The following is a 13683-nucleotide window of genomic DNA, read 5'->3' as shown; positions in this document are numbered from 1 at the left end:
ATTCAATTTTTCTTTGAGGTGGGAATTTGGGAATATCTTTCGGAAACACTTCTGAGAAATTCCTAACTACCGGAATTTTATCTAATTTCTGTTCATCACCCAACACATTCGCAGCCAAAAATATATAACCCTAACACTCTTTTCCACTACAGTTCACCAACACAGAGTTTAGGTAATAACCCTCAGCTACCACTGCTCCTCATTCTCCTTCCGGCATAACCAAATTGATCACTCAAAGCAATCCAACAATACCCGATTCTTTGACAACCAATCAAACCCCAAAATCATCTCCAACCCAACCATTGGCAAACAGATTAAATCATGAACAAATTTTCTATCCTCAATCTTAAAAGATATTTGCCTACAACCTGATCTAGTCACAACTGTCTAATACGGGGTATGCACATGCAAATCGGAAGCTAATTCTGACATTTTCAATCCTAGTTCCTCAACCTTATCAAATGCAATGAATGAATGCGAAGTTTCAGTATCATACAATGCAACCAATGTCTTGTCACCAAATAAATATTTACCTCTCATCAACGGATTCGCCTTAGTAGCATCACTTGCGTTCACAGCAAACACCCCCGACCTTGGTGTTGGTTCCGATTCGCATTCCAGTTTCTCCTACTAGTGCAATCCCTTACCAGATGACCCGGCAATCCGCAAACGAAACAAACACCTCCTCCTTATGTCTGGTGGTACTAATCATAGTTGTTCCTCCTAAAGTTTTCTCGAACTTGAAGGGGTTAAGGTGCGTGTCCACCCCTCTTGAAGATCTGACCCTTAGGCTGAAAGTACTTTCCACGCCCACGGTTGTTATTTCCTCCTCGAGTGTCTCTTGCTAGTGCCACCTTCTTTGCACAATCCTCCACCACCCTTCCCTTATTCACAAGCTCGAAAAATGTCCAAATCTCCAAAGGAGCCACAGCAGCCATGATGTTTTCCGTCAAACCTCCTTGGTATTTTATACACTTCCAACTCTTATAGGACTCAGGGGCACTTTGACATACCCTAGAGAACCTACAGAGTTCCTCAAATCTACTAGTGTAATCGACCACGGACAATGAGCCTTGCTTCAGCTGCATAATCTCTAACTCCCTAGCCTCTCTTACTGACTCGAAAAAGTATTTCTTGTAGAAGGTCATTTGAAACACATCCCAAGGAATGTTAGCATTCTGAAACTGTAGTAATCAGCATTCTCCTTGCCACCAGTGTTGAGCCTCTCCTAGAAGTTGGTATGCTGTAAACTCCACAAATTGATTGTTTGGATTATGTTGAGCCTGCAGAGCACGCTCCATGGCCTGGAACCAATTGTCTGCTTCAATAGGGTTGGTTGACCCTCTAAAAGTCGGTGAATGAACATTTAGAAATGAAGATAATGTCATCGGAGCACCCCCAAGTTGTTACCATTTCCTTCTCCATTCCCATTCCAATTTCCATTTCCGTTCCCAGCCAGTTGACCCATCCTTTCTACAGCTTGCATAGTCGCAACAGCATTCGCTTCCATAGTATTTGCTAGATTGGCCATCCTTTCCACGGTTGTTGTTTTGGATTTTAAAACATGACTTTTATGGAGATTGTACTTTCTAAACTGGGAGACATGGAATACATCATGAAGGTTGGACTGATACGGGAGAAGAACTATCTAGTAAGCTACTGGATCGACTCTTTTAAGAATTTAGAAGGCGCCTATGTACCTAGGATTCAGCTTTTCGGTCTTAAGACTATGATCTACTCGGATAGTTAGTGTAACCTTTAAGAAAATATGGTCACCTTCGTCAAACACTAAGGGTTTCATTCTTTTATCGGTGTAGCTCTTTTACCGGCTTTACGCTATTTGAATCCTATCACGAACGAATTCTATTGATTTACGTAGTCAATTCCAATTGCATATTTCTTGCTTTAACTTACATTTTCTTTTTGCATAATAAACAACAGTAAACGTGACTAGCTATTACTAATAGAGGCGACAGAAACTCATCCCATACTTTATATTACACCGTACTAACCAAATATAAATGTATTACTCTATCATTTGGCTCATTTTAAACGAAAATAGAGTACGTCAAAGAATAGAAAAAAAATCATACATATAAGAAATAATAAAAATTTCATAAAACTAACAACATATATCATATGAACAAAAAAATACAACAAAAGATAAATAAAATTCATATGAATAAAACTAGATAAAAAAAATAAAAAAATTTCATACACAACATAAATACAATGCAGTAAAGGATAGAAAAAAATTCATATGAACAAAAAATAATAAGAATATCATAAAAATTAATAAAATACCTGAAAAATCATAACACTAAAAAAGTAAAAAAAAAAATCAACAACATTTGTCATATGAATAAAAGAAATACAATAAAATAAATAAAAATCATATGAACAAAGCCAAATAAAAAAAAAAAAAGACTTCATAAAAAATATACATATAAAGAATAGTATAGTAAATGATAAAAAAACTTATATAAAAACATAACATTAGAAATTATAACACTATAGAAATAATATAAAAATATACAATAAAAAATATAAAAATTAAAATATGAAAGAGAATATTAAAAATAATAAAAAAATTAAAATATTCACTTTTCTAATGATTGAAACAAATCTCAATGATTTTGATAAAAAAATTGGAACGAAAAACTATGAAGATCTAAGAAGAATTACAAAGAATTACTTTGAAAGTAATTGTTACCCATATCCTTTTTATAGAAGAAAATGAAAGATACAGTTAGTAAAAACTAAATAAATTTTTTACCTAATTTTTCAACGATAATCAGCCACCATAAACGTAAACGTAGAAGTTAAAAATTTTAGCTTCATCTGAACATGCGTTTAGAGGTATAATCATTTCTGTATTCAGATGATAAAAATTATCAAACATAAACATAAAACTTTCAAAAAATTTAAATACGCTTTTCTTTTGTCTATTGCGTTTGCCAAACACATTCTAATTTAAATCTTTTTTAACTCATACATTATTTAAATTGAGTCAAATCTTGTTTTTACTTGATGACTCGCACTATTATACATGATCAATATAATTTATTATTTTTATCAATATTTTATTAATAAAAATATTTTTATACTAAATTCTAATAGTATAAAAATAAAGTGTTGGCAAAAATAAATGTGGCCCCTAACCTTTATTTTTTTTTTATGAATAACCACTTAACCAGTGAATCATTTTGACGGCTCTGTGGCGAAAAGGGTAAGAGAAAGAGAGATGGTAGATGCAACGGACTCATGACATGTTCACAAGCACTCAGCCATTAAGGCCTCTATCCAAAGAAAAGTGAATCCCTAAAATCTCCCAAAATACGTTCTCAGGTATCAGGTATCATCAACACTGAACCCAAAACCCTTAATCAAAATCCTCTCTGATTTAAAGAGCTTCCCCACCAAATTGCCATGTTTTAATCCTCAAAGAAAAAAAAAAGAAACCGAAAGAAAGTAGACACATGGGTTTTGCTAGAAAGCCCATGATTCTTCCTCTGTTGTTGATTCTCCTCACAAATCTTAACCCAAACCACTTTGCAGATTCTGCTGCTTCTTCAGATTACTCCACCATCGTCTACAAGGGCTGCTCAAAGGACACATTCACAGATCCAAACGGTTCGTATTCCCAATCACTCTCAGCACTCTTTGGAACACTGGTGTCCCAATCCACAAGAACCAAGTTCTACAAGGCCACTTCCGGCTCAATCACCGGCCTCTTCCAATGCAGGGGTGACCTCACCGGCCGCGACTGCTACAACTGCGTCAGCCGCCTACCCGTCCTCTCCGACAAGCTTTGCGGCAAAACCACCGCCGCAAGAATCCAACTCTTCGGCTGTTACATGTCGTACGAGGTTTCGGGGTTCTCAGAAATCTCGGGGATGCAGATGCTGTACAAGACTTGCGGCGGAACAACGGCTGCCGGAACAGGGTTCGGAGAACGGAGGGGAACCGCGTTCTCGTTTATAGAGAATGGGGTGGTTGGGGGGCATGGATTTTATGCTACGAGCTACGAGAATGTGTATGTGATGGGGCAGTGTGAGGGTGATGTTGGTGACTCGGATTGTGGTGCGTGTGTGAAGAGTGCTGTGCAGAAAGCTGAAGGTGAGTGTGGAAACGCCATTTCTGGACAAGTGTTCTTGCACAAGTGCTTCATTAGTTATAGGTATTACCCAAGTGGGGTTCCTAGAGGAGGATCATCTTTCTCATATGGTTCATCTTCTTCAGGTAACTAATCAATGCCATCACAGATCATATAATTATTTCTAATAATAACAACGGCTAAATGACTCTTTTAATCCCGGATATCTAGACTAAATATTAATTTCGATTCTAACTTTAAACATCTTATTTTTATTTCAAAATTTTATTTTATTTTAGTTATTTTATTAAAATTAAAATTTTTATTTAAAAAATATTTATTATTATTTTATTATTTTTATTCTCAAATTATTCAATGATGACTTTTGCCACCAGTTAAAAGAAAATTATAATGAAAAAAAAATATTTAAAAAAAAATTAATTTGACTAATAAGACATTTTGGTGGTTAAAGATGAAATTAAGACTTGATTCAAATATTAGAAGTTAAAAAAATATTTTATCCTATTATATTATTATTGTTATTATTATTATTATTATTATTATTATTATGGATGATCTCTCTCAATTGAAAAAGATCTCTAACTATAGAAATACGAAGACATGTAATGTGTGGTTGTTTGTTATTTTATTTTTGAACACCTAATCTACATTTACAATTATTGATTTTTTGTTTATCTTTATTTTTCCGTATCTCATAATAAAATTTAAGGTGGTGTGTAAAACAAATATTATTTTAAACGTGTAAATAGTATCAATATATTGATATTATATAATTTTTCTTACAAGGATCCATTCTAATTCTGAATTTGAACCAAACACATGTATATAACAAGATATTGGCAGTATCGACCATTTGGACTTGTTATGTTAAACTTTGATGAGTATGTGGCAATAAGTCCTTTTCATAAGCATAACATCTTGTTCAATGTTATAAAAATAATATTGAATTACACATAATTCTTTATATTGTATTTTATATGAATTTATAAATAATAAAATAAAAAATATCTATTTCCTAAAAAATAGAGTTAGTTTTACAACCATCATATTTCAAATATTATTGACAATGTCGATTATTGATACCATGGCAGTTCAAAATCCTGGGAAGACAGCAGCTATAATATTAGGAGGAGCAGCTGGGGTTGCTTTCTTTGTCATATTACTACTATTTGCTAGGAATTTGAAGAAGAAACATGATGGTATGATTTATTTGTCACTATGGAATGATTGGTCATTTACAAGTTGCTTAATTTATAGTTTGCGGCTTTTACTAAATGGTGTTTTGCTAATAAGTATCTTAAAAATACTCTAAAAAAAAGTTTCAATGAGAAGAATAGTTTCTTTATTCTCAAAACTGCCAATACATAAATATTTGTCTCCATATATATACCTTTCGTGTACTGATTATACCATATTGTGATTCTCTCATTGTTCTAATTTTGCGATATTGTTCAACTTGCACAGATTATTGAGTATTGACAGCAGATGATGATTTTTGAGAAGATAAAATTCTTCTTTTGGTGGTGAATTATTCTTATGTGTTCAATTTAATGATGGAAGATGGGAAGTTAGGGGTAAATAGAGCTTGCTTGATAGAGAAAGAAGGATAATTGATGATTCAATGTAATGATTCTTGTAGTTAGTTAATCATTTGATAAATTCGTTGGGGAGGGCAATGCGCTAAGACTATTATTTACCAAGTGAAATGAATGAATGTCATCCGGAATGGATGAAAGTTTTGGCACTTTGCCAACAGCTGATTCTCTTTGCCACTATTGGGGCTCCGTTTTTTTGTTTTTTGTTCCGCCCTTTAGTTTTTCAGGTTTTTTTTTTCTTCCGTCTTTTGCTATTGACCCCAATGTATTTGTTAATTAAATTTGTTCTTTCTGAACTAATTTAAGTTGATCAAATGTTTAGTTTATTTGTTGGTTTAAAAACTATTATGAATTTAAATTCACTCTTATGTGTGTTATAATTTATTGATCAATAACAAATTTTTAAATAAAATTTAGATTCATAGTAAATTAATTCTTGATGTGTCCAGTTAAAAGATATCATATAAAAATAATTTATTTCTCCAAAAATCTAAATTATTAAAAAATAAAAAATGCATGGTACACTGAGTGACATTGTAGTATCGTTGTTTTGGGGATTCATTTAGCAATTTTTATATCACCAAACGCTTTTATTTATTTTATCGTGTAACTATAAAAAGGTAAACATCCAACTTAATTAAACGAGCAAATTAGTATAAAGTAAAGGAAAATTACAAAGACACAAACTGCTACAGGGACTGGAAAAAAAAAAAAAAAAAAGGAAAATTGCACAAGTAGAAGTAGGTGCCTGCCCTCATGAATAAACAGGAACGAGGAGAGGAGTAAAGATACCAACTTCATGGGACCCGCTAAATGCCCGTAAAATGAATTTACAAAAATATTCTCACTTACTAAAGTGAATTATGATAATTTTATGTGCTAGAAATTAGTGTTATTAAAATCGGGTTGGATTAATCGGTTCGACCAAAAACTGCTAATTGGTAGTTTGGCCAATTTGGATTGACATGTGGATCTTATAAACTTTAAAATCGGTCAAATCTATTGAAAACTGCCGATTCAAGTCAAACTCGTTGAAAATCGGGGATCCAACAAAAACGACAAGCGAAAACCTGCGTGTGCATGGTATGTAACATCCTACCAGAGTTTTACACTTAACTCATAAAATAGAGGTGGTGAGGTATTATGACCTCTAAAAATAAAAATATACATAGATAAATATATGAAAAGAAGTTTAACTAGGAGTCTTGAAAGAAAAAGTTAAACAAAACAACAACAGAAAAGCGCATCACTCAAGATAAGGTCAACGCAGAAAGGTAGATAAGATCGAATGGAAATGGATAACATATAAAACCAGAATTCCAAAACATACAAATAACAAGCTCTAGACTCGACTTGTGAAGCATAAGCCGGCCAGAGTATATATATATATATATATAACCGAAAAGCATCCCAAAAATATAAGACAGACACCTGTTTCTCCAAGCTGACCTCTAAGAGGGACAAAACATAATATATACAAGGTGGAGAATCTATATACATATATAAACATAAACAAAATACAACACTAAGTCCCAAGAGTTCTTCGCTTCCAAAGAGTCTTCAGAATGCTCAGTGTGGTGCCCGCGTCCTGCATCTAAAAAACAACAAGGTATGTATAGAATGAGAACTGGGAGTTTTCAGCATGGTAATGGTTCCAACATACATAATATATAAGGTCCCAAGAAAACCAGAGGCAATCATAGAACTCCGACACTCAGAATTAAACTTAAGGAATAAACTAAACCAGAAATTAGGTAAACGGTCTAAGGTTCTCAAGTTCTGAATCTAATCCTAACTCAACATTTTACTCTTACCTCCTCCAACCCTCCGAAACACCGGTGGAACTATCTTCGTCACTCCTCCACCATATGAGGGGTCTCTCAGTTGCATAGACATACAGTTCAAACAAGGAAAACACAAATAAAATGCAAATACAGCAAATAGACAGTTAATAGATGAACATAGCTAAGCAATTAGGCAAACCAAGATAATGCAGACTCAAGTAAATCATTCAATTGCACATTATGTATGCGTGTCCTATGGCTAATGAGCTCATTTGTTGGTTATACAACCAACCCAATATGTCCGGTAGCTAACCCGGACATTGTCTCTCTGTTGTGCACAAATATCTCAACACATCGGCTGACCATTAGTGGGAGAGTGCCTTATCACCATTAGAGGGAATATGTGCCCTGTCACCATTGTAGAGAATATGTGCCTTGTCACCATTAGAGGGAATAGGTGCCCTGTCACCCTTAAAACAAGAGAGAGAACATAGACATACTCATCATCAATCAATCTCAATCATGCATCATTTATCATATTCATTCATTTTCAATTAATCATCATCAAGTTAACCTTCATTTATAATAGTCTCAATATTCCGCACTTCCTCAATCAACCAACACTAATTTCATCATCATTCACACCGTGTTTAACTTCTTTTAAAGCCCTCGATCCAAGTTTTTCCACTTCACAACCTTCTACTATAGGTATCCTCTCCTTTTTATGTTTAAAAATTAGGTATTAGGTCCTAGAAGGTAGTTATAGAGGTTTGGAAAGCTAGAGGATTTATGAAACATTCGAAATCACCATTTTGGGCCAAAGTAGGGGTTTCGCATATGGGAGATACCCCTCCGAGTGCGCGAACTATCAGAGTCGCGTATACAGCCATGTCCCACGTACGTAAGTGTTCGAGGCTAAGGAGAATGCTCGCATCGTGACCATGCTTCCGCGTGCGCGAACCCCGTTTCCTTTAAAAGCCGTTAAAACCAGATTTTTGTACCAAACTTCAAATGCGCATAACATTTTCGTTTTAAAAGATTTTTTATCTGTTCTTCAAACAACATAAGCTTCACAGACCTAATTTTTGTTTGAAATAAGTTTCACATAAATTGGGAGTCTGGAAGCCGAGTTATGACTCACCAAAGTTAGTCAAAAATTCATTTTTTTAACAAAATACCAAAATCCCATTCTTTCCAAAATCTTAATTTCAAACCATTATTTTACTTCTCAGAACAACACCAAATCCCCTCAAAGCAATCCCATATCCATCTCATCTCTTCCATAACATCCTTATGCTTAATTTTTCTCACTTCTAAACTAACAATTAATAATCGACAACAACACAATTCATCAATATATCATTATTATCATTCATAATTATTATCAATACACATAAACTCAACACTTTCACATTATGTACATACAGCACATATAATCAATCAAACCAACCAATTTATTCAATAATTTTCAATAAAATCACTAATTCTCAATCATTCATATAATCCAACTTATCCTACGGTCAACTAGCCTAAGTTTTCACGTTACATTATACATTATCTATGAGAAACAAAACTATACCTTGGATGATTTCTCTCTAAGCCACAAACGCCACAAATTCTCTTTTCCGCAAGCCTCAAGGTCTTCAAATCAACTCAACCAGCTTCTATCCACTACAACTTGGTTCTAATTCACCACTTTGACTTGACTTTCACATGAATTCAATCTAACACCACATAATTTCATATATAGCCACAATTTAAATTTCTAATCCTCATAAAAATAAAAACTTCACAAGGGTTAGAATTTTTTTACCGTTACCCACGGGTCAAATAGACAAAATCCAGTGATTACTCGTAGCTAGAGTTTACCTAAACTATCAAAATTATTCAATTCTTCAATACCCAAAATACTAAATTTTCGAAACTAAAATGAGAATATCTGGGTGAGAAAACTTAAGTTTCTTCCCAAATTGTTTAGTGAGTTTTGTAGAGGATTTTGAGACAAATGCGTGGCTGCTGACGTCTCGTCAATCGGAGCTCCGGATTGATAGTTATGTAGAATTGAAATTTGAGTTGAAAGAAGAGTTGGGATTTGAGGTTTGCTGCTGCTCCTCAACGTGATTTAAGTGAAATGAAGGGGAAAGAAGGCTGAATTTGGCTTCTTATATGTTGGGCCATGGGCTCAGTTTGGACCCGATCCAACCATTTTGGCCCGTTGGCCCAATTTTAAGACAAAATCTTTAAAATTAGTGTCAAAATTCATATCAAATTTAATTTCCTAATTTTCTTAAATAATAATTAATTTATTGGTTATCTATTTATTAATTATCCAGAATTTACATCCTACCCGCCTAATAAAAATTTTTGCCTTTGAAAATTTCTATCGCTTTTTTAAAAAATTAAGCTAGAACAGCTCCTCGTTATTTCCATAACACCTCCTCGCATCCACGAAATGCCCTTTGGGTGTTTTCCACACCGAATAATCGATATTAAGGTGATTAGAGGGAGTAGGTGTTGGTGCACGAATTCCCATGCTTCGTCTAGCTGAACCAGCAAGTGCACTGGGTCGTCCAAGTAATACCTGAGCGAGTTAGGGTCGATTCCATGAGGATTGTGGTCTGAAGCAAGCTATGGTTATCTTGCAGGCTTAGTCAGGCAGATCAATAAGTTGTTGGATTTGTTTATATGCAGTTTGGTTGTTTGGAATGATAATCTTAAAACTTAGATGGATGAGGCTTGGAGTTGCTTTGTCCTTTTGGATTAACTCTGATCTTACTGTCTTTTTCAATTGTGAATAATTTCTTCTATGGCAGGCTGTATGTGATTGACGCTGGTTTGAGCAGCCGCCAATACTCCTCCAGATCTGAACCCCAAGTTTAGTGCGGATCTATTCTGATTGAGGGTGAAGCTTATACAGTTCATTCTCCTTGGTGATCCTACTTATAATGCCACAAACAAGGTCGAATCTTCCAGATCAGATGATGCTGCGCCTTTGGGTTCTTGCCTTTACCACAAAGACCCTAATCTCCCCAAAAATCGACAAACTGGTGTCTCGAGAAATCCACAACAAAGTCGTGGATTAGCCGTCTAAGAGATACACAATCAAGCTGGTGGTTCATCATTGTCCGATGAAAGACTTACTCTGAACCCATGTAGAACGTGATAACCTTATGCCAGTTCAATACATTCATATTGATGAAGAACGAATATACATCTTAGAATAGAGAATCAAACACGGATTAAAGAGGAACAGTAATCTTTTATTAATCCATAAAACTCAGCAGGGTCCTCCCTTCACTAGGAGGTTTAGAAACTCATACTGATAGAAAAATAAAATGCAAAAAATGAAATCATGGTAAATTATGGCCGAAGATCATTAACAAAGAGTGATCTTCTACTTTTAATACTAAACTAATGACTAGTAAGGGTAAAACAGTCTTTTTAGTGTTAAAATCCACTTCTGGGGCCCACTTGGTGAGTGTTTGGGCTGAGCTTTGATGAGATCCACGTGCTATGAGGTCTCTAAGGCATTGAACGCTGGCTAGAGGGTCCTCTTTGGGCGTTTGGACGTTGGTCTCTTCTCCTTGGGTGGACGCCTGGAAGGGGGCAGGAGGCTGGCGTTAGATGCCAGTTTTGGGCCTTCTAATCCGAAGCAAACTATGAACTATACATTGCTGGAAAGCTCTGAAAGTCAGCTTTGCATAGCCATTGAGAACACTCTATTTATATTTCTGTAGCTCTAGAAAAGCTCTTCCGAGTGCAAGGAGGTTAGATCCGGACAACGTCTGCAGTGCTTTCTCTGTCTCTGAATCTGACTTTTGCTCTAGGTCCTCAATTTTAGCCAGAAATTACCTGAAATTGTACAAAAACACACAAACTCAAATTAGAATCCAAAAATGTGAATTTAACACTAAAACCTATGAAAACTTAATAAAAACTAAACAAAACATGCTACAAACTATATGAAAACAATGCCAAAAAGCGTATAAAATATCCGCTCATCACAACACCAAACTTAAAATGTTGCTTGTCCCCAAGCAACTAAAAATAAAATAGGATAAAAAAGAAAAGTAAGATACAATAAATTTCAAAGTTCTCAATGAAGCTCAGTGTCAATTAGATGAGCGGGACTTAGTAGCTTTTTGCTTTTGAATAGTTTTGGCATCTCACTGTCCATTGAAACTCAGAAGTGTTGGTCTCTTTAGGAACTTAGAATCCAGATGATATCATTGACTCTCCTAGTTTAGTTCTTTTTTATTCTTGAACACAGCTTTTAGAGTCTTGACCGTGACCCTAAGCACTTTGTTTTCCAATATTACCACCGGATACATAAATGCCACAGACACTTTAACTGGGTGAACCCTTTCGGATTGTGATTTAGCTTTGCTAGAATCCCCAGATAGAGGTGTCCAGAGTTCTTAAGCACACTTTTTTTGCTTTGGATCATGACTTTAACCGCTCAGTCTCAAGCTTTTTACTTGACACCTTCACGCCATAAGCATATGGTTAGGGACAGCTTGGTTGAGCCGCTTAGGCCAGGATTTTATTCCTTTAGGCCCTCCTATCCATTGATGATCAAAGCCTTGGATCCTTTTATCCTTGCCTTTTGGTGTAAAGGGTTATTGGTTTTTTCAATCTGCCCTCCTTTTCCTGCATTTTTGGGCAGTAATGGATTTTTCTTATTTATTTATTTATTTTTTCGCCATTTTTTTCTTCCTTTTTCGCATGCATATATTATTATTATTATTATTATTATTATTATTATTATTATTTTGCAACATGCTTTTTCTTTTTCTTTTTGCTGCTTTTTCTTGCTTTAATAATTAATTTTTTGGATTTTTCAGATTATCAATAATACGTTTCCTTTTTCATCATTCTTTCAAGAGCCAACATTCTAAAATTCCAACTTCAAATATGCACTATTTATTCATACATTCAAAAAATAAAAGCAATGCCACCACATCAAAATAATTGAACTATTCTTATTATATAACTTGAAAATCATGCATCTCTCAATTCTTTAAAAAAAAAATTTTCTTTTAAGTAAGGTGAGAGATATATGGAATATTTTATAATTTTAAGACATAAATGCAATTGATTATGCAACAAGAACAAGAGAACAGACAACATAACAAAAAACAAAAAAATACAAAAGGAAAGGAGATAAAGAGTACGAATCCACCTTTACTGGTGGCGGCTAGTACTCCTCTTTGAGGATCCAATGTGGTGCTTGATTTCTTTAATATCACTCCTTTGTCTTTGTTGTTCTTCCTTCATAGCTCTTTAGGAGTGGTAGAAGTCAAAAAACAAAGCTTTTGCAACACCAAACTTAAGAGTTTTGCTCGTCCTCGAGCAAATATGAATGATGAGGAAGGATAGGGTAGAAGAAGGTGGTGTAAGTGGGGATTCTGTGGGACCTACTAGTCCTGAGAGGCCAGGGAAATTGAATTCCCTACCTTTCATATGGGCGTTGAACGCCAGCTGCTACACCATGGCTGGCGTTCAACACCAGCTTGCCTCCCATTTGTGGCGTTGAACGCCCAGGAGGAACCTCCTTCCTGGCGTTCAACGCCAGGTCTTCTGCCTTTTTGGGCGTTGAACGCCCAGCCTGGCTCCTTGGCTGGTGTTCAACGCCAGCTTGTAGCTCCACAGAGGGCGTTGAACGCCCACTCTGGCTTCTTGTTTGGCATTCAACATTAGCAAGCTCTCTGCTCCAGGGTGTTCTGTTTCCTACTCTGACTGTTTCTATTTCTATTCTAACTACTGCACATGATCACAAACATTAAAAAGCAAGGGAAAATTCTAAAAATAAACTAAAATAAACTCAAATGAAAATAAACAAAAGAAATAAAAACAGAAATACTCTACTCATGGTTGGGTTACCTCCCAACAAGCGCTTCTTTAATGTCATTAGCTTGACACTCGATTGCCGACTTTCTTCCTCTTCTTCCAGTTGGTTAATAGAAATGACTCCATGGAAGAAGAGGAGGAGATTAGTGCCCTTAGAATTGAATTCCTCCTAACAAGTTTTCTTTTAGTGTGATGAGCTTGATTCTCCTTGCTTATTAGGGTAGGGCTTGTATTTTTTCTCCATCCCCTATGCATTTTCCTCTTGGGACCTTCCTCCTTGGTGGGTGATGATTGCCCAACACCAAACTTAAGTTTGATATCTGAAAAAACTGTATGA

At 35.2% G+C, this 13683-nt stretch overlaps 1 protein-coding gene across 1 annotated transcript; it reads left to right on the top strand.

Annotated features, from left to right (window-relative positions):
* The first annotated feature begins 3176 nt into the window (after positions 1-3176).
* LOC107628344 (plasmodesmata-located protein 2-like) lies at positions 3177-5861 on the top strand. Its single transcript, XM_016331063.3, has 3 exons — positions 3177-4242; positions 5209-5316; positions 5582-5861. The coding sequence occupies exons 1-3, from the start codon at positions 3480-3482 to the stop codon at positions 5587-5589; spliced, it is 879 nt and encodes a 292-aa protein (XP_016186549.1). The 5' UTR covers positions 3177-3479; the 3' UTR covers positions 5590-5861.
* The last annotated feature ends 7822 nt before the right edge of the window (positions 5862-13683 follow it).

The sequence above is a fragment of the Arachis ipaensis genome, chromosome B2 (genome assembly GCF_059453495.1).
Source record: "Arachis ipaensis isolate K30076 ecotype BB chromosome B2, ASM5945349v1, whole genome shotgun sequence".
Lineage (NCBI taxonomy): Eukaryota > Viridiplantae > Streptophyta > Magnoliopsida > Fabales > Fabaceae > Arachis > Arachis ipaensis.
Note: the sequence above shows the minus strand (reverse complement) of the source record. Positions and strands in the feature narration are given on the sequence as shown.